Genomic DNA, 22,355 nt, shown 5'->3' with positions numbered 1-22,355 from the left:
CGTTAGCTGACACGGAATACAGGGAGAACTAACTAATTGGATACAGAACTGGCTCAAAGGTAGAAGAGAGAGGGTGGTGGTAGAGGGTTGCTTCTCGGACTGGAGACCTGTGACCAGTGTTATGCCACAAGGATCGGTGCTGGGTCCACTGCTTTTTGTCATTTACATAAATGATTTGGATACGACTATGGGTATGGTTAGGAAGTTTGCAGAAGACATTAAAATTGGAGATGTAGTGGACAGTGAAGAAGGTTACCTCAGAGTACAATGAGATCTTGATCAGCGAGTTTTGAGACGATTTGTAGCTCAGGTTGAGTTTCTGGATGTGAGTTTGCTCGCTGAGCTGGAAGGTTAGTTTTCAGATGTTTCGTCACCCTTCTAGGTAACATCATCAGTGAGCCTCCGATGAAGCGCTGGTGTTATATCCTGCTTTCTATTTATCTGTTAAGGTTTCCTTGGGTTGGTGATGTCATTTCGTGCGTTGGTGATGTTGTTTCCTGTTCTTTTTCTCAGAGGATGGTAGATTGGCTCCAAATCAATGTGTTTGTTGATGGAGTTCCGGTTGGAATGCCATGCCTCTAGGAATTCTCGTGTGTGTTTCTGTTTGGCTTGTCCTAGGATGGATGTGTTGTCCCAATCAAAGTGGTGTCCTTCCTCATCTGTATGTAAGTTTGACATGACCCACTAACCTAAGGAAACCTAAACAGATACATAGAAAACGGGACATAACACCAGTGCTTCACCGGAGGCTCACTGTAGATGTTACCTACAATGGTGATGAAACATCTGGGAACAAACCTTCCAGCTCAGTGAACCAGCTTACATCCGGAACAAGATAAAGACCCACTCTTTTGTGGACCGAGAAGAGGAGAGCGCGACTGTGTTGGAGGTGGAAGGACGACGTCGGGTTGGCTGTGCACCCTTGCAACCGGTGGATCTTAATGCTGGCTTCGGCCTAACGCTGGTTCAGGGGAGCAGCCAACCTGCAACGATGGCTGCGGCAAGTGCTCGTGCCTCAGGTCAGGGGGTCCGGAACACCATCTGTGTTTCCGTGAAGAAGGTGGATGAAGGTGCACCTGTGGACCGCACCTTCTTCGTGGAGAGGGTCCTGTTGGACTGTTGTGGGTTCGCTGCTGCGGACATTTACTGACTGCAGGATTTCCCCGGAGGAGGTTTTTACAATGTGACCTTCAGGAGTGCCAAGCTTTGCGAGTGCTTCCTGGAGGTTTTCAAAGAGAAAGGAGGTGAGGGCCCCCTCTCTGTACTGACCACTGTCCTGCTGTTCATGATGCCGGAGCAGATGAGTTGTATGGTGACTGTACACATGTACAATCCGCATGTGCCAGCAGTTGATGTCCTGACCTTCCTCGGAAGGTACGTGAAGGTGGAAGGGGACTTAACCAACATCATGGACCCCTTTGGGATCTGGACCAGTAAGTGGCAGGTCAAGGTGACACTCAGGACGGGTGCGGATGGGAACATCGTGCACCCACCGTCCAGCTTTGCGATCGGCGGGAGCAAGGGCTACCTGACCTACGCAGGGCAACCTAAAGTCTGCCATGCCTGTGGTAGGTCAGGACACGTGGCCACCGACTGCAAAGCCACCATCTGCAGGAACTACAGGGAGGAGGGACACCTTGCAAAAGATTGCCCAAAAGCAAAAAGCTGCAACCTTTGTGGGGAAGCGGGCCACCTCTATAGGGCATGCCCACGGCTGGGGACCACCTCCGCCCGGGTCGTCGGCAGGGGCATTGTGGGGCAAGCCCCCCTGGAGGATAGGAAGGCACCAGGGCCCTACAAGGACCCCCTCAATGTGCAGGAGGGCCAGGTCGTGCAGGAGGGCCCAGCCCCCCAAGATGGACCCGAGGCCAGCAGAGCGCCCCTGCAGGCTCCTCTGCCCCCCGACAACCTGGAGTCGATGGAGGAGGCGACAGGTGACCCAGGGGAGTGGACGATGGTCTGGAAAGCGAGGAGGAAGGTGCACCGGCAGGCCCAGGAACCGCAAGCATCAGGCGGGAAGAGGCAGCCACAGGGGAGCTATAAGAGCTCCTCTGACGAGGGAGATTCAGAGGAGGCCCACCCAAAGCAGAAGCTAAAGATCTCAAGAGAGAAGGAAAGCAGCACCCCGCTTCCAGGTGACGAGAGGCATCCTGAGGCTCCCTCCGACACCCAGCCACGCGCCGCTGGGGCCCTGGAAGGCCCTCAGAACTTTCAGGCGGGAAGGAGGAAACAGCGTGTCCCCAGCCTGACCCAGAGCCGGACTCTCCTGCCTCCGTCCCCCCGACAGGGGGATGCCACCCGGAAGGCAGCATGGACGGTTTCCTGAGCCCGGAGAGCGTCCAGCAGTTAGCCCGGGAAATGGGCATGAAGGGACAAATGGAGGGGCTGGACCTTGGACTTGGGGAGGGTACTGCGGTCACTGCCCACAATGGGGGTACGAGTTGCGAGCATTAATCTGCGCGGCGTCAAGTCCACCACAAGATGTGTATCCACATTGGCCTACCTGACCACTGTCAAGGCAGACCTCCTGTTTCTGCAGGAGTGCAGGATACCGCACCTCAGCAGGTACGGGAAATGGTCGGGCACCTGGACCTGTGGGCATTTGATCTGGTTGGGTTGTAACGACTGTCGCTCCTCGGGCCTGGCTATTCTGCTGCGGGGACGCAACTTCACCATCTCTCAAGTTCAGGATGTGGTGGGGGGGGGGGCGCCTCCTAGTGGCAGATGTCACCTACAGGAATGCTCCCCTGAGGCTTATCAACGTGTACGCCCCAGCGGTACGGAGTGAGCGGTTGGCCGTCCTGCAGCGGCTTCCACCCCTGCTGGCTACGTCCAGGCCGGTCATCCTAGGCAGAGATTTCAACTGCATCATTGATGCAGATGGAAGATCCGGCGTGGGGACAGCAGGTGGGGGGAGTCAACTGGACATCATGTCCAGATTCCTGATGGGCACGGTGAAGGACGCCAAGATGCTTGACGTCTTCAGCACCCCTGCAGACAGAGCGCAGCGGAGATACACCTGGTCGCGGCCAGATGGGTCTATCCACTCAAGGATAGACTTCTTGTTTGTGTCACGGGCATTCTCGGTCAGGGCCACCGGCGTCGAGCCGGTGTTCTTCTCTGACCACTGCCTCCTGCTGGACAACTGTCACTTACAGGACGCCCAGCAGGCCGGCAAGGGGACGTGGAAGCTCAACACGACTCTGTTGACCCCAGAGAACGTCGAGGAGCTTAAGAGGGAGTACGCTGGTTGGAGAACCGTGAAACCCCTCTTTGAATCTCCAGGTGACTGGTGGGAGATGGTGAAGGGTGACGTCCTCAAGGGTGTTCGGAAGGCGAGAGAGAGGCGGGGAAAGCTGTCGTGACTCCAGAAAAGGGTGCAGAACCTGCTCCTTCTGCAGTTGATGGGGGTCGATGTCACGGAGGACCTCCATGAGGTGAGGGGCCAGCAAGCCTCGCTCTTTGCCACGGAGCCCTCCAGGATAATCTTCCGGTCCAGAGTCCGCTCCGTGGAGCAGGACGAGACGTGCTTGCATTTCTTCTTTCAGAAGGTGCACAAAGAGAGCTCTGTGCTTAGCCGGCTGAAGGAGGACGACGGCTCGGTGATGTCGTCTCAGCCCGACATTTTGAGGATCAGCAGACCCTTCTATGCCGGACTGTACGACGCGAAGCCCACGGACAGCACGGCCTATGAGTCGTTCCTGTCGTCTATCACGGAGGTCTTAGACGATGGCACGAGGGAGTGGCTGGACCGGCCGATATCCCTGGACGAGCTGACCAGAGCCCTCAAGTCCTCAGAGAGGAATAAAACTCCCGGGAGCGACAGCTTACCGGTTGAGCTGTATTCCGCTCTGTGGGACCTGGTTGGCCAGGACCTGGTGGAGGTGTACAATAGTGCGCTTCGGGCAGGGGAAGTGTGCAAGTCCATGAGGAAGGGCATCATCACCCTCATTTACAAGGGGAATGGGGAGAGGGAAGAAATTAAGAATTGGCTTCCCATTTCACTATTGAACGTGGACTACAAAATCCTGGTCAAGGTCATAGCCAACCGGGCCAGGTCTGTCCTGGAGCCGATGATTCACCTTGACCAAACCTATGCTGTGCCAGGCAGGAAGATCGCTGAGAGCCTCGCGCTCATCAGGGATACGATTGCCTACGTACAGGACAGGCAGGTAGACACCTGCCTCGTCAGCCTGGACCAGGAGAAGGCCTTCGACAGGATCTCTCATGCTTACATGAGGGACGTCCTCTCCAAATTGGGGTTCGGGGACGGCATCCGCAATTGGATCTGGCTGCTCTACACCAACATTGTTAGCGCAGTCTCAATCAACGGGTGGGAATCGGATAGTTTTCCCGTCAGATCTGGAGTCAGTCAGGGCTGCCCACTCTCTCCTGCCTTGTTTGTGTGCTGCGTGGAGCCCTTCGTCGCATCCATCAGGAAGGACGTGCGCCTGAAGGGCGTGACTATCCCAGGCAGCAGAGGCCTTCAGGTCAAGACCTCCCTGGACATGGACGACGTCGCCATCTTCTGCACCGATCATCGGTCGGTGAGTAGACTGTTGGACATCTGTGGCCAGTTTGAACTGGCCTTGGGTGCCAAAGTCAGTAGTGGTAAGAGCGAGACCATGTTCTTTGGGAACTGGGACGGCCGCTCCTTCATCCCTTTCACCGTCAGGACAGACTACCTGAAGGCCCTGGGTGTTTGGTTCGGCGGAGCTGGGGTGTGCACTAAGACTTGGGAGGAGCGTATCACCAAACTGATGCAGAAGCTGGGCAGGTGAACGCTCCGGTCCCTCGCCATCGTGGGTAAGAACCTGGTTTTCAGGTGCGAGGGGCTTTCGGTACTGTTGTACGTGGCGCAGGCCTGGCCTATTCCCTGGACCTGCGCCGCTGCGGTCACCCGGGCAATCTTCCACTTCATTTGGGGGTCGAGGATGGACCGGGTCCACAGGGACACCATGTACAAAGACCTGGGAAATGGGGGAAAGGGCGTACCAAACGCCACCCTCGCCCTGATGGCCACCTTTGTGTGCGGCTGCATCAAGCTGTGCGTAGATCCTCAGTGTGCAAACACCAAGTGTCACTACTTACTGAGGTTCTCCCTGTCCCCGGTGTTGCGAAGGATGGGCCTGGCCTCATTGCCGCAGAACGGTCCGAGTAGTTGGACCATCCCGTACCACCTGTCCTTCATGGAGAAATTTTTGAAAGGAAACACCTGTGACCACAAGGCCGTCAGGCAGTGGTCAGTACGTAGTATCCTTGAGAGCCTTCGGGAAAAGGAGAGGGTGGATCCCGTCGTTTGGTTCCCCATGCAGACTGCCAAAATCGTTTGGCAGACTGCTGCATTGCCAGAACTTTCAAACAAGCACAAGGGCATTGCTTGGCTGGCGGTGAGAGGGGCTCTGCCAGCGAGATCCTTTATGCATGCCCGGAATCACTGCGCCACCGCACACTGCCCTCGGGGCGGCTGCGGGAGGGAGGAGACTGTCAATCACCTCCTTCTGGAGTGTGCCTATGCGCAGGAGGTCTGGAGGGGAATGCAGTGGCATTTGTCGAGGGTCGTCCCGAGGAGCTCCGTGACGCACCGAGACCAACATCAACTGCACCTGGAGGACCATCAATGTGGTGAAAGACGCTCTTTGGTCTGCCCGCAACTTGCTGGTCTGCCAGCTGAAAGAACTGACCCCGACCGAGTGTTGCAGACTGGCGCACTCCAATGTCCAGAACTACGTGCTGAGGGACGCGCTCAAGCTTGGGGCAGCCGCCGCCAAGGCGCGGTGGGGAAAGACCACGGTATGAAACCCCTCGTCCAGAATAGAAAAAAGGGCCCTATCTGGTAACTGGGCCCAGCTGGCGCCTTCCCCAACTGGTCAGGGGGCCAATGGGGACTGTGCGGGGAGGCGACTGCCGGGGTATTTTCTTTGCTTTGTTTTTTTTTCTTCTTTGTTTTGAATTTGCCTTTAGTTGGTGTATGTACCGCCTGGGTAACCCGGAGCGGCTTGGATGACTGGGTAGGTCTATAAATGTTTTATTTTTTGTACATTCTATGAATAAAGTATATTTTTTCAAATAAAAAAAAGTGATGAAACATTTGAAAACTAACCTTCCAGCTCAGCGAGCAAACTCACATCCAGAGATCTTGATCAGATTTGCCAATGGGCTGAGGAGTGGCAGATGGAGTTTAATTTAGATAGATGTGAGGTGCTGTAGTTTGGAAAGGTAAATGAGGGCAGGACTTAAATACTTAGCAGTAAGGTCCTAGGGAGTGTTGCTGAGTAAAGAGCCCTCAGAGTGCAGGTTCATAGTTCCTTGAAAGTGGAGTCGCAGGTAGATAGGATAGCGAAGAAAGTGGTTGGTTGCTTGCCTTTATTGGTCACTGTTTTGATTATAGGAGTTGGGAGGTCTTGTTGCAGCTGTACTGGACATTGGCTCAACCAGTTTTGGAATATTACTTGCAATTCTGGTCTCCCTGCTATAGGATGGGTGTTGTGAAACTAGAAGGGATCAGAAATGACTTAAGAGGATGTTGCCAGGGTTGGAGGGTTTGAGCTATGGGGAGAGGCAAAATAGGTTGGGGCTATTTTCCCAGTAGCATCAGAGACTGAGGGTGACGTTATGGAGTTTTATAAAATCATGAGGGGCATTGATAGGGTAAATAGACAAGGTCTTTTCCGTGGGGTGTAGGTATCCAAAACTAGAGGGCATAGGTTTAAGATGAGAAGGGAAAGATATAAACGGGATATAAGGGGCACAGAGGGTGGTCTGTTTATGCAATGAGCTGCCAGAGGAAGAGGTGGAGGCTGGTACAATTACAACATTTAAAAGGCATCTGGATGGGTGTGTGAATAGGAACGGTTTAGACGGATATGGGCCAAATGCTGGCAAATAGGACGAGATTTATTTTGGATGTCTGATCAGAGTTAACAAGTTGGATCAAAGGGTCTGTTTTCGTGCTGTACATCTCTATGACTCTACAATTCTAATCAAGGGCTTCAGTTTTATGCTCAGAAATTTATGACCTATTCTAATAGGTTAGTTCCTTTGATTGGATTCCTATTTTTCCAGTGAATGCTTCTCCCTGCTGTTCCTGGACGTTGGGGACAGCTTATGAACTATCAGAATTTTACTCGGGCACTAGTTTTGCAACTGTTCCCTCAAACATGAAAGCTCTACAACTGTAATTATGTGTACCTTTGTCATTACTCAGTAAAAGTGACATTTTACATTTGTATGTGGTCCATGGCAGCAACATTCAGATTGTCTTAAAACACACACAAACAGCTGTTATGTAGCTGCTGGTTGGTTGCAGTCAGTAAAGCAAAATTCAGCAGGACACGACCTAACATTGTGGTAGATAATTGTGGCAGTGTTGTTGCATGTTAAGATTCATTTCCACTGTAGCTTCACTCCATTACTGTTTCCTCATTTAAAACAATGGGAGTGCAGAGAGAAAAAAAAATTATACCCTTGGGCTGGAATCTTGAGCATGACTGGATAAAAAATTCAATCAAGTCAAAGAAAGCGACGTTTTGTGTTAACCTGCTGGCATTGTCCTCTTCACACCAGTCAAATTGTGAAGAACATTAGGACCACATGACAGAAATATAGGTAGTTAAATGGTTTCACCCCTAAAAACGGTGTTGTGCTACACAATTAACCCATGCTTATTCATTGTGCTGCAAGCAGCATGACAAATTTGTGTTGCCTGCAGTTTTAAATGAATGATGTGACAGCCAGCACTACTTATGCAGTGTTTTTTTATCTGCATTTAGGAACCTGATGTTGTGAGTGCTATAGAAAGGTAGTCAGCAAATCTTAAATGGGAAGAGTATTATGGCTGCAGGAGATAGTAGGCGTCCTTGGAAACTGATTTTGTACTCTGCTATTTGGGTATGTGATGAAAAATGTGATTGAGTGTGCAGTAAGATTATCTGCCATTGAGCAGGAAGCCTTGGCGCAAAATGTGCAGCAAAACCAATATTTACAATGGAGCAAGGGAGCCTCTTAACAGGTGCTGAGGACATGGTGAAAACAAGTAATAGCAGAGGCTAATATCACGTATGTTCCTCCAAGTAGTAGAAAGAAGTTTAACAATCTTGCAAAAGGGTGGATGAATTCAACTTCAAGTCATATATCCTACCAAATTCACTGCTTAATTTGCTACATCCCGATTATCCAGTTACAATAATCAATTAGTTCTCATCCTTTTGAAACATATTTTATTCATCATCAGCATTGTCAACAGTGCAATCTGAACTCACAGCTCATCAACACTGGCAGCTGTTCATCCATTTTGGGCTGTAACCATTGGAAATTTTTCTTTTCACAAACATCTTTTGTGCACTGAAGGCATTTCAAATGTTAGATAACAAAGTGTGGGGCTGGATGAATACAGCAGGCCAAACAGCATCTCAGGAGCACAAAAGCTGATGTTTCGGGCATAGACCCTTCATCAGAGAGGGGGATGGGGAGAGGGTTCTGAAATAAATAGGGAGAGAGGGGGAGGCAGACCGAAGATGGATAGAGGAGAAGATAGGTGGAGAGGAGAGTACAGGTGGGGAGGGGATAGGTCAGTCCGGGGAGGAAGGACAGGTCAAGGAGGTGGGATGAGGTTAGTAGGTGGGAAATGGAGGAGCGGGTTGAGGTGGGAGGAGGGGATAGGTGAGAGAAAGAACAGGTTAGGGAGACGGGAACGAGCTGGGTGATTTTGGGATGCAGTGGGGGGAGGGGACGAGCTGGGCTGGTTTCGGGATGCAGTGGGGGAGGGCGAGATTTTCAAGCTTGTGAAGTCTACATTGATACCATTGGGCTGCAGGGTTCCCAAGCGGAATATGAGTTGCTGCTCCTGAAACCTTTGGGTGGCATCATTATGGCACTGCAGGAGGCCCAGGATGGACATGTCATCTGAGGAATGAGAGGGGGAGTTAAAATGGTTCGCGAATGGGAGGTGCAGTTGTTTATTGCGAACCGAGCAGAGGTGTTCTGCAGAGCGGTCCCCAAGCCTCCGCTTGGTTTCCCCAATGTAGAGGAAGCCACACCGGGTACAGTGGATACAGTATACGACATTGGCAGACGAATCCCCCTCGTCCTCACACACCACCCCACCAACCTTCGGATACAACGCATCATCCTCTGACACTTCCGCCATCTACAATCACCTAAGACATTTTTCCATCCCCACCCTTGTCTGCCTTCCGGAGAGACCACTCTTTCCATGACTCCCTTGTCTGCTCCACACTCCCCTCCAACGCCACCACACCTGGCACCGTCCCCTGCAACCGCAGGAAGTGCTACGTTTGCCCCCACACCTCCTCCCTCACCATCATCCCAGGCCCCAAGATGACTTTCCATATTAAGCAGATGCTGATCTACACATCTGCCAATGTAGTATACTGTATCCACTGTACCCGGTGTGGCTTCCTCTACATTGGGGAAACCAAGCGGAGGCTTGGGGACCGCTTTGCAGAACACCTCTGCTCGGTTCGCAATAAACAACTGCACCTCCCAGTCGCAAACCATTTTAACTCCCCCTCCAATTCCTCAGACGGCATGTCCATCATGGGCCTCCTACAGTGCCACAATGATGCCACCCGAAGGTTGCAGGAACAGCAAGTCATATTCTACTTGGGAACCCTGCAGCCCAATGGTATCAATGTGGTCTTCACAAGCTTGAAAATCTCGCCCTCCCCCACTGCATCCCTAAACCAGCCCAGCTCGTCCCCTCCCCCCATTGCATCCCAAAACCAGCCTACCTCATCCCCGCCTCCCTATCCTGTTCTTCCTCTCACCTATCCCCTCCTCCCACCTCAAGCCGCAGCTCCATTTCCCACCTTCTAACCTCATCCCGCCTCCTTGACCTGTCCGTCCTCCCTGGACTGACCTATTCCCTCCCTACCTATACTCTCCTCTCCACCTATCTTCTTTTCTCTCCATCTTCGGTCTGCTTCCCCCTCTCTCCCTTTTTATTCCAGAACCCTCATCCCATCCCCCTCTCTGATGAAGGGTCTAGGCCCGAAACATCAGCTTTTGTGCTCCTGAGATGCTGCTGGGTCTGCTGTGTTCATCCCGCCTCACATTTTATTATCTTTGGTTCTCCAGCATCTGCAGTTCCCATTACCTCTGATCGCATTTCAAATATTGTTTGTTTATGACATTGCAGTAGATGAATTGCTCCCTGTAAATATATAGTGGATGAGGCCTCTTGCTGAAAACTGTTTCCCTACCTCCTATTTTTATCTACAACAGCCTATCCAGCTCTGAGAACTTTCGACATGCACCCAGCCATGTTAATTTCCTAGAGGCAATGCTACCAAATCAGTCCTGTGAGAAAGCAACAAGGTTTTGAATCACCAGGAAAAGTAGACCATTGTAGACAGACTATTTTCATTTCATGAATATGTTGAAAACACCAATGACAAATGCAATTATACCAGCCCTCAGGAATAACAATGCCCCAATTAATCTGAGTTAACAATGGCCAAATATCCCTTTGAAAAAAGAGCTGGAGAAATAGAGCTGCATGGACCCTGTGCCCTTCGTGCATGTTCACCTTTATGAGGATGAAATTCAAAATCCTTCATATCTGCTTTACACACTAGTTTGAGACCTACTGCTGCCATATGGGTTGTAAGTGACTGTGAAGTGTACTCATTTACTGGATAGCTTCCTGTGCAGTTCCTGCTGAAAACGTGTTGCTGGCATCATGAGCCCATTTGTTTGAGCCTTATGTAGCCACACAGTGCCTCAAAGATTGGATGTTATGTGACCCAATTTGAAGTACAATAATTGACACAAAAAGATTGCCAATATAATTTGTGAATGCTACAAATACCTGAAACTAACAGTCAAGATTGTCTTGAAACCTAGTAATAAATGACCAAATAAACAAAGAAAATTTAAAGCACTTGCTTAATGATACTGTTACAATGATTTAAAACCAAATGGCATGTTTTCTGATGGCTAGGTGGATGAATGCAGTGGCTCGTTTAAACTCAAAAGGAATAAGAAGGTTCTAAGTTTTTTTTGTCCGTGTGAAGTTTGCTAGTTTCAGTTTAACTGGCAGTCATTCAACTCCACAAGCTTTTAGCTAAGGTAGGTAGAGGAAAAACCATCTATCATTTAGAATCCTGATTGCTAGTTATTAAAGCAAAAACAAAATCACACATTTGGACCTTGGAAAAGGACGGAATTGAATTGGGCTGTGAGCTCATTGGCTGTCTCCTGGCACTCTGAATTCATATTCCTGACACAATGTAACTTTGGATTCAGAATTAATTGGCTGACAGGAGGCAGAGAGTGGTTGTAGATGGTAAGTATTCTGCCTGGAGGTCAGTGCTGAGTGGTGTCCCGCAGGGCTCTGTTCTTGGGCCTCTGCTCTTTGTAGTTTTTATCAATGACTTGGATGAGGAGGTTGAGGAGTGGGTTAGTATGTTTGCTGATGACACAAAGGTGGGAGGTGCCGTTGATAGTATCGAGGGCTGTTGCAGGCTTCAGCAAGACATTGACAGAATGCAGAGCTGGGCTGAGAAATGGCAGATGGAGTTCAACCTGGATAAATGCGAGGTGATGCATTTTGGAAGATCGAACTTAAATGCTGAATATAGGGTTAAAGGCAGGATACTCGGCAGTGTGGAGGAACAGCGGGATCTTGGTGTTCAAGTGCATAGCTCCCTCAAAGTTGCCACCCAAGTAGATAAGGTTGTTAAGAAAGCATATGGTGTTTTTGCTTTCATTAACAGGGGGATCGAGTTTAAGAGCCACAAGGTTATGCAGCAGCTCTACAAAACCCTGGTGAGACCACACTTGGAATATTGTGTCCAGTTCTGGTCGCCCTATTATAGGAAAGATATGGAGGCTTTGGAGAGGGTGCAAAGGAGGTTTACCAGGATGCTGCCTGGACTGGAGGGCTTGTCTTACGAGGAGAGGTTGACTGAGCTTGGACTTTTCTCTCTGGAGAGAAGGAGGAAGAGAGGAGACCTGATCGAGGTGTACAAGGTAATGAGAGGCATGGATAGAGTCGATAGCCAGAGACTTTTCCCCTGGGCAGGATTGACTGCCACGAGGGGTCATAGTTTTAAGGTGTTAGGAGAAAGGTACAGAGGATACGTCAGAGGAAGGTTCTTCACCCAGAGAGTTGTGAGCACATGGAATAGTTTGCCAGTGGTAGTCGTGGAAGCAGAGTCATTAGTGACATTTACGCGACTGCTGGACATGCACATGGACAGCAGTGAATTGAGGGGAATGTAGGTTAGTTTATTTTATTTTTGGATTAGGATTATTCCACGGCACAACATCATGGGCCAAAGGACCTGTACTGCACTGTACTTTTCTATGTTCTCTGTTCACACATGGGCCAACATCTCCTGTAATCTGGAAAATATACCTTCTTTCACACTCAGAGAATCAGCGTTGAATGCCACTGAATAGCCAGACAGAGAAGGTAGTTTTTCATTTCACCCATCACCGCTTGCCTCTGCAAGTAAGATGAATATGGGGAAGATTGAGGCTGCCCGTGCTGTACAATAGAATCATTGCAAGTAAGCAAGACCTCATTATTTTATGAATATTGGAGTCTGATGAGTACAATTTTTGTGTTTATCTGCATTGCTCCTGGCTATTTCCGTGGACAACGCGTTAATAGCTAGGAGATGAACATTTTGTGATTTAAAGGTTTCCTTGCCTGCTTTTATCTCAAGTACTTCAAAGATTTACATGGCATTTATTTGTATTAGGTTTTAGAATATTTTGAAATTCAATGATTATTATACAAGGTTTTGAAAATTTAAAGAGTTTTTTTTTAAAGTATGCAGTTTTTGCTTCCTGGATTCCTTCTGGCAGTTCCATTCAGTGAAAGAGCAGGGAGAAGGCATTAGTGGAAGAAGCAAGAACAACTGACATTGCCAGGAGAATAAATAGAAGGAAACATACTTATAGGAATCATTGTCTTTCCCACAAAGTATATAGACCCAAGCTAATATATGTACAGTACACTGGCAAGAATACACTTTAAGACTGTGCTTTCTAGAATGTTTGTCATATACATGACCTATATTAAACCCTATAGCTCGCACAGTATGGCCTGTTGCAGTCAAAGTCATTGAAAATTTTTTCAGGTTATCACAGATTTATCAATAACATTAGTTAATCTCCAGTTCATAGATGCACTGAGGAGCTGCCAGATGCCATGTTTTTCTGCAACAAAGCTTTGTTAATCTCTTTGTCAGTGGAGATTGGAACCAATGAGGAGGGCTCTTGACTCAGCCTGCCACAAACTGACCTCAGTGCTTTGTTTGCCTCATCCACCCTATCTGTGAGGTGCTTTAGAAATTTAAAAGATATCTTCTTGATTAATGCACAACTGATATACAGTCATCAGCAACAAGTAAACGTGCTGCCATATTGGGGAGGCAGTGGCCCAGTGGCATTATCGCTGGACTGTTAATCAAGAGACCCAGATCATATTCTGGGGACCTGGGTTCAAATCCCACTGTAGCAGATGACGGAATTTGAGTTCAATGAATATTTGGGATTAAAAGTCTAATTATGACCATGAATCCATTGTCAGGAAAAACCCATCTGGTTCACAAATGTCCTTTTAAGGAAGGAAACTGCCATCATTGACCACACCATAATCCTGTAACCCTTCTCCACTGATAGCTGGCTGAGTCACTACAATCTTTTGGTTCCATTATTATCTATTCAGTCATAGCTGGAGAATGACATGCATTTGCTTCGCTGCCACCCTCATCACCATTATTTCTGATGTTCTCCACAATCCTTGGACCCCTCCAACTTCTAATCTACATGCTGTCCATTGCCAACATCATTTGAGAGCACAGCATTCTTCCCCACTGACAACACCCAGCTCTACCTGATGACCACTTTCACACTTCTGTTATTTTTAAATTACTACACAGCTTGTAGATTGCTGAATGAACAGACAATCCTCCACTAAATACTGGGAAGTGTTTAGCCATTGTCTCTAATCCCTGCCACAAACCTTACGCTATAGCCAGCAATGCTGTCCCTCTCCCTGGGAGCTGTCTGTTACTGAAATATACTACTTGAATCGTTGAAGTCATATTTGACCCTGAAATGAGCTCTAACCATCCGCACCATCTCAGTTCATTTGCTGTTGAAAACCCGATATGTGCCTTTTTTTACATCTAAACTTGAATACTGTTACGTCTAGTCTTGATTATTTCAATGCAGTCCTAGCATCTTCTCATTACCTCCCTTCATTTACCTGCAGGAAGAATAGTTAACATCAGTCATCACACTTAAGTGTGTTATGTGAGGAAGCTTTGTGTAGTGTGCACAATAAAATGAAAATGTGTGAGCAAGAAGGGCAATTAATTATAAGCATGGTAACAGATTTGGAGTGCTTGAGTAGTAGAACGTGCTGGTGTAGGAGATGAGGCATGGAAGATAAGAAATGGAAGGATTGCTAACATGGCGCCAATTTATAGTCATATTGGACAACAGAGAGGTGTTGAGGCAAGTCATGCTTTGAAAATATTGATAAGGCCATTTAATTTTTTCAGACCTGGAACAGTGCTGCTGGCTTTGATCTGTCCTACAATTTCTCTGTCTTTGATTTTTATTTTCATGGTCACCTACCATTTGGGAGAAAAAAGACATTTTTTTTATTCTGTATTTACACCATGCACTCGTCCACAATATTGTTTTGGAGAATTGGCAGTGGGGAGATTGGTCTTGAAAGATGTCATTCTGCTGTTGTAATGCACACTGTACTGGTCATCAACGAAAAGTATGTGGCCTTTATAAATGAGCCTTGTTCATGAAGAGACAAAACTAATCAGATCTTCTGTGATCATGGGAACTGCAGATGCTGGAGAATCCAAGATAACAAACTGTGAAGCTGGATGAACACAGCAGGCCAAGCAGCATCTCCTGTGTGATCCTGAGATGCTGCTTGGCCTGCTGTGTTCATCCAGCTTCCCACTTTGTTAGTCAGATCTTCTGTTAACTTCATCTGGACTAAACATCATTCTCACTGCTCATTTCATGCAGGTCGTAAACAAAATTCAGTTTTGTTTTTTACCCCTCAAGATATTTTTCTCCAGAAATGGTAAGGGCCATTCAGCCCATATTTCTGTCTTTTCTGAGAGGTAGAGAAGTTATGCCATTCAAGTCAAATTGAAGCTTATGGAATATGTAAATAATTTGCAACATAATGGCTGATTAACATAATAATTTAAATGGCCAGCAAAACCTAAATAATTGTCAGAAATTGAAGGCTTTTTCAAAAATCTCTTGGTTGATTCTCTGTTGATCATAATACAAAGTTATATTTACAGAACTCTTATTTCTATGTGCATGGCACGTCCAGTGAAACAGTTAAAACAAGGGAGTGTCAGAATGGGCATTGCTCATAGTAGGTATGTTGCTCCAAGCAAGACTTTGACTGTTCAGATCAAAATAGTCCCTTCACAAAACATGATTCTTTGAAGATGAGCCAGATTTTTTTCTCTCTCTCAACAAGCAGGTAATTAGAATGTTAATTATTTCTATCATTCAACTGCATGGAATATGAGCTGCAACCCCATTGCTATAGGGAGAGTTGTTTATTAGATGGACTGAAATTCTGATTCCTTTACCCTCTGGCGTAACGTTCCATGAATGGTTGTAACAATCATAAGGAATCAATTTACTTCCACAGTGGAAAATTTCCATGAATTATCATTTCAATAATCTAAGGCAAATAAATTTAATCTGATTATGTTCTGATTGTGAACAACTCCATTAACCAAGACAGGCTGTCTCTTCTTGATATTAACAATTATCTCTAGTTTGTATTTGATAGATTTTCTTGCCAGGTTTATAGAATTTTCTTGCTTTTCAATAACATTCTTTGTTATTTTAAAATACAAATGTCTATCCACATTTTTATCTGAAGTATGTGTTGATATAATACACAGTGGGCCTGGGATCTGCTCCTATAGGTGAAAAAGTGTCCAGATTCCCACATGCTCACTTTAACAAAGGACCTCTCAAACCGTACCTCAACATGAGCTATAAAAAATTGCAGCAAAGAAGGAATCCATTCAGCTCATCATGTTCGTGCCAGTCAAAAAAAGCCTTATGTAACTTTCTAGCTCTTGGTCCATGGCCTTGTAGCTGAGAACATTTGAAGAGAATATCCAAATATTCTTTAAGTGCAATGAGTGATTCTGATATGAAATTCTCATATTTCATATGAGAATGAAATATACCTCATTTTGTAACATCCTTCGACAAATTACTTTAAGTCTATCCCCTGGTTCGTAATTGTCATTGTCAGACGTTGAGGAAGGCGACAAAGGGGAAGGAGGAGAAATAAAAATGCTCCCAACAATCCTTCTAAGGGTTATCAAGTTACAACAGTGCTGATGGCATACACTGACAAAAGTTAAAATTCATATTGATTTGTGACTGGCGGTAAGAAAAATGTCTAGCTGGTTTCTTCTATCTTGGTGTCTCTTCAATCATTGCATTACATTGCACTGAGTGAAAAGATTAAAAGAATATGACTGCTGACATAGGTCAACACTGTCACTGCCTTATACCAATTACCTTTGACATGAACTATCAGAGTAAGGGTAGCTCCGGTTTATGACTAGTAAATGGCAGAATTTCAGAACATTTTAAAATGAAGCTCTATTTGTCAAGTTATTTGGCCTGAAGTTTCAGAAATAATTTGCAGGCTGCAGTACGTATGATAACGCTGTCATCTCTCCAACTTTGGCTGTGCCATTATGACATACTATTAAGTTATAGTTTCCAGCTGTCAGACGTTATTTTAGCCCTTGTGCTCCGAATAACTGGACATTTTTACGTTGTTTCTCAGGAAGTGATTAATTTAATGCAGTGAACATATATGTCTGTTCAGGTGATCTTAAGAGTACTTTAACTCTTTAAAATAGAGCACTAAAAAAGGTCATTTAAGTGCTGCTGAAGCTTGAAACTGATTTGCAAAGCAGATTTATATTTACTTCCCAATATACCAGTAGAAAGAAAGAAACAAAAAGAAATAACTGCGGTACCTTGAGATACCATGGCAACGAAAGAGACCTATGCAGTTCATTGATGTCTATTAATCATGGTTAAGCACATTTATCTTAGTTCTTTATAGCTAACCAGCATAATGATCAGGATTATTATTTATAATTAGAGGAAGTAATAGATCATACATAACCTTTGGATGAGTCTCATTAATTTACCTGATTCCATTGGGACTTCAGACTGAGGTAGTTAGGTACTTCATCTCTGTCATTCTGTGTTCCATTGGCACATAGTTAATGCTCTGAAAAGGACAGCAGCATGATCATGGAAAGAAAAACATGACAAAATCCCAAGGGGAGCTTGTGACTACTTTTTACCAATGTGGTAAGAAAATGTAGGGCATTACTTTGAAATTTGGGGTGCAGAGTTTTTGGAGTATGATGCAGTTATTTATGAAGAGTTGGTTGATTCATAGCATTCAACGTTATGATTGTGTAGGTGTTAACATTAAATAAGAGTGTGGTGCCAAATGCCACTCTGCCAATTATGATAACGACACTTAATGATCAGAGATTTACTTTCAATTACATATGCTACTTAATTAACTATAAAAGTTGGTAAGTGAATGGAAAATCTGGTGGAAAAGAATTGCTTTCACAACAATTCATGAGGAGTACAGGGAACTCCTGTCCAGAAATTTCATAATAATACGTTACAGGTACATGTTTATGGTTTCTTAGTATAAGCTGCAGAATTGGCTTCCATTCATCTTGGGTGTTTTTTTGACATCTCTTGGACAAAAAGTGTTATTTCTCACAATCTATTTTTAATGAATGTGTTTTGAGGTCCTTAACTAGTTTGAATACTTCATTGGCCCTGTTGTTATGGGAAATACAAACAAATGCAAAGAATTGAAGAAATGCTTGTGGCCCGGTATTAATGTTCCATCAAAATGAATGGAGCTGATTTTAAACAGTTGTTGCAAAAGGGACAGACATGAGCCCTGAACCACCTTAAGGCCTGGATTTGATGTGCACTGAAATAGTGAGTTCCAACAGTTAGATCAGTAGTGTAATGCAGCTCCTGAGTTGAAGAGGACACAAAATTAGTTGGATCCAATGCAGAACTGGGCAATAGTTTGAGCCTCAGGGAAATAGCATTCAGGTATTGAGAAACAGCTGTTCTGGATCCCAAAAATAGGTAGTAAAGGATACTTAGTCAAGTTATAATAGTTGCATGGCTGTGGGGAGGTATTAGTCCAAGACCAGATGCCTCTCCAGGCAAAAGGATTGCATTTCAGAAGGATATGCACTGCAATATTACCTCCTTGTGACCTCTTCAATGCAGCCTTGTTGAAATTTGAACACTTATGGAAATAAAATAAGATATAAATTTGTGGGAAAAAAAACACAGACACTCTGATTTTGAATGAAAATCTCATAGTTTGTTATCTTTTTACAGATCACGCCGATTCCAGGCACACATCCACTTCTGGTGTTTGTAAACCCTAAAAGTGGTGGGAAGCAGGGAGAAAGGTGAGCCTTGTGTTTTTTTTTCGCTTTTTTGAAGAAACAGGAAAAGTTGAATGGAAATGCAACCATAATCCCAAATGCTGTGCGGAAATGTCAATCTTCCATAATTACAGAATCAATATTGCAATTGGGATTTTATACTGGGCTAAAAAGTGATGTCAATGTATAAAAATAGATAGAAGCTTTGCTCAAGCACAAGGATTCAGCCTGTCATATTAAAGGACAATGATTACAAATTTTAGGCACCTGAAACTTTATTGTCTTTACCGAATTGGGAGGCAAGTGTACATCTACAGAAAAAAAGACAGGAATATGGTTGAAATGAGATCCCATCATTTATCAGAGGTTCCAAACTACCTTCACAGGGAGAAAATCTCTGTCCAGAGAGGCTATACCAAGGAACTAGAAGGTGAGTACTCTCCAAGCCAGGCGTTCATGCTCCTTGGTCTTGCAAAGGAACCAGTGTTTCTATGGCAACTGTTACGTGAAGCCAATAGTAAGCATTGACCCCAGTGCTAGTGTCAAATCAAATTTATTAGTAAATCGGGCTTCCAAAGATTTATAGACCTGTTTGTGAAAATACAGATTTTTTAGTGAAGAATCTGAGCCACATAAGTCTCTCCTCTCTGCCACACCAACCCTCTTCCACTGCCCACGTAAAGTTTGGAGGTGTCTATCAGTGAGCACAGAAATAAGAGTAATGTTGTGGTCTTTGCTGCCAAGCTGTAACTGCTGACATTAAGACTTCACGAAAGCTGCACTATGTATACTTTGTACACAGAGGTAGTTGTAACTAAATGACATGCACAGTGTTTATTGGTTTATGTGGCTTAGCACAAGTCTTAACTGCATGTTAACTGCACTTATGCTAATATCTTCAGTTTCTACTTGTAACAGTGGGCATTAGTTAGCATTTTATGTTAACAAGCTAACAGTTCAGAAATATCTCAAAATAAGGCAATTTATAAAAAAGTTGTCTGTTGTATTGTGACCACAGCTTTGTTTTAAAACAAATTATTTACAGATTTTGATTAAATGTTAAGCACTTTTTTGGTAAATTCCATTTTTATTCAAGATCCTCCGTGTCTCTGACACATGCCTGTTACTGCTGAAACAGTTCCACTCAGTAAGCATTTCTAAAAATGTTTACTAACCAAACCAGAAAGATACTTTTATGAAATCATATTTCTGTAGTTCTGTTTAGTTGTTTTCAAATACTGAATGTTGTGCAATTAAACTAGTGAGTCATTAATTGTGTAGTGAAAATAAAGTGTGGAAAACAAATGACCTGGTACAAGTGTCGCGTCTAGTTAATATCCTCTACAAGTGCCTCCATTTATCCTCCCCTGTGACTTGTGGACTGTTTCAACTCACAATGCTGTGAGAATACTGCCTGGGGACATTAATTAGGTGTGACATCAGTACAGGCTTGACCCTAGCACATTCCTGGAAAAGACCTTCATTATAAATCATCATTAAAACTAAAATGATTACAGTAACAATACAGATCACTTCTGTATTAAGTGATGAATCCACATGCATTACATAAAGACTCCTTTTTGCTTTGTCAAATTCAACTTCTTTAAAACATTCTGAAACAGTGATCTAACATAAAACAGACTGCTTAAAGAAATGGATAGTATATTTATACTCTCTTCACAGAATCTTCAGAAAATTCCAGTTTCTTCTGAATCCACGCCAGGTTTATAGCCTTGCCAGTAGTGGACCTATGCCAGGGTAAGTACGACACCAAGACAGGAGCTAGAAATATCATCCAGAAGTTGGGAATATAAATATCCATGCTGAACAAAAAAAATGCAATGTTTTACAGTATAAATTAGAAACCAGTTACTAATCATTTATAGCATGGTGACTCAGTGGTTAGCACTGCTGCCCCATAGTGCTAAGGACCCGGGTTTAAGGTGACTGTCTGTGTGGATTTTGCACTTTCTGTGTGGGTTTCCTGTGGGCGCCCAGGTTTCCTCCCAAAGTCCAAAGATGTGCAGGTTGGGTGGATTGACCGTGCTAAATTACCTATTGTGTCCAGGGATGTGCAGGCTAGGTGGATTTGCTGTGGGAAATGCCAAGTTACAAGGATAGATTAGGGGATGGGTCAGGATGGGATGCTCTTCAGCGGCCAGTGTGAACCCAATGGGCCAAATGGCCTGTTTAAGCACTATAAGGATTCTAAGATCTATGTATCACCAATAAAAATGACTTGAGTTTACGAAATGTGACCTTTTGTTTAAAGCTTAATGTCTAATATTGCTTAACCTGCAATATTTTAGGTAGACAAAAAGTAAATGTTCTCAGACAGGAATATTTATTCATTGACATGACACCCAAAACTTTTCCTAAGGAGAAAATTCCGTGGATTATATATCTAACTCAAATTGCATTTTATAAAATTGTTACTTTAAATGTTATTAGGGGAATAAAAATAACAACTTTAAAAAAAATTTTCAATGAATTAATATATAACAATGTGTTTTGTTTATGCATGCTATTAGTTAATAAGATCATTCAACTGATATTTCAGTTGCATCTCTCAAAGACAGTGAAGTCACTTAAATCTGTATAGAAACTATTTTATATCTTAGGAGTTGATGTGTGTTTCATTACTGTTGAAGACAAATAGTGAAGAACAGTCTTGTATGAATAATGCACTGTGCTGCTTGTTATGATACCCTGTGTTCCCAGCAGGGTGGGATGTACTAGCTGATAAATCTTACCCTCCAGAAACATTACAAGATTGCAGTCAGCCCGAGGCAAGATTACCAGACACATCTGTTTCCTAATTCACAAACAACAGTATAATATCTTAAACGTCTGCCTTTCCAATCAACCATAGAAAGCCCTTCCTGTAAAACATAAACAAAACAACAGTGAACAAATGTACTTCTTCTGAACCTCTACTCTTAGGGAAAAAAAGTAATATGGTTTGGCTAAGTTGTGTATCAGAAATTTGTGAGAAAAGATAAACCCAATAAGTTGTAACGCAGTGTGGAGCTGGAGGAGCGCAGTAGGCCAAGTAGCGTCAGAGAAGCAGGAAACCTGACGTTTTGGGTTGAGACCCTTTTTCTGAAGGAGGGTTCCGGCCTGAAACATCAACTTTCCTGCTCCTCTGATGCTGCCTGGCCTGCAATGCTTCTCCAGCTCCACACTGTGTTATCTCTGACTCCACCTTCAGCAGTTCTTATTATCTCTCAGCCCAACAAGTTGTGTTTACTTATAGCATCCTACAATAATAAAGATTTTCCTGGAGGTGGATCACAGAGAACGAGTTGAAGAAAACTTGGGGTGTGAGATTTGAAGATGTTTTTTCATAGCAGTGGGAAACGTAACAAGGGATTGGCTTCAAAGAGAGTATCAAAAGTTATGACACCCATAGTGACAATGTCACTAGAATAGCAATCCAGAACTCCAGGCCAATATTCTGGGAACAGAAATAAAAATTGCTGGAAGACTTCTGAAGAAGGGTCACTGGACCCAAAACACAAACTCTGCCTTATCTCCGCAGATGCTGCTAGACTCGCTGAATCTTCCAGCAGATTCTGTGTTTGTTTCTGATTTCCATCATCTGCAATTCTTTGTTTTTGTTCAATGTTCTGGGAATATAGATTCAAATCCTACCATAGCAAATGGTGAAATCAGTTAAATCTTGAATGAAGAGCTGGTCTGGTTTCATCTATGTAACCATGATCAATTGCCATAAAAGTCGAGCTGGTTCACTAATGCTCCGTAGGGAACTAAAACTGTCATCCTTACCTACATGGTATTTTAGATCCACAGCCATGTGGTTGACTCATAACTTACCTT

The 22,355-nt window shown here is 44.8% G+C and overlaps 1 protein-coding gene across 4 annotated transcripts in view; it reads left to right on the top strand.

Annotated features, from left to right (window-relative positions):
* Positions 1 to 22,355, top strand: part of dgkb (diacylglycerol kinase, beta) — a 752,355-nt gene that overhangs the window by 284,049 nt on the left and 445,951 nt on the right. For all 4 annotated transcript variants that reach the window (XM_048520589.2, XM_048520551.2, XM_048520559.2 and 1 more), the window contains exons 15-16: positions 18,466 to 18,539; positions 20,199 to 20,273. In XM_048520589.2, the coding sequence (XP_048376546.1) occupies positions 18,466 to 18,539; positions 20,199 to 20,273 (149 nt within the window). The remainder of the gene's footprint in view (positions 1 to 18,465; positions 18,540 to 20,198; positions 20,274 to 22,355) is intronic.

Source organism: Stegostoma tigrinum, chromosome 2 (genome assembly GCF_030684315.1).
Source record: "Stegostoma tigrinum isolate sSteTig4 chromosome 2, sSteTig4.hap1, whole genome shotgun sequence".
Classification (NCBI taxonomy): domain Eukaryota; kingdom Metazoa; phylum Chordata; class Chondrichthyes; order Orectolobiformes; family Stegostomatidae; genus Stegostoma; species Stegostoma tigrinum.
Note: the sequence above shows the minus strand (reverse complement) of the source record. Positions and strands in the feature narration are given on the sequence as shown.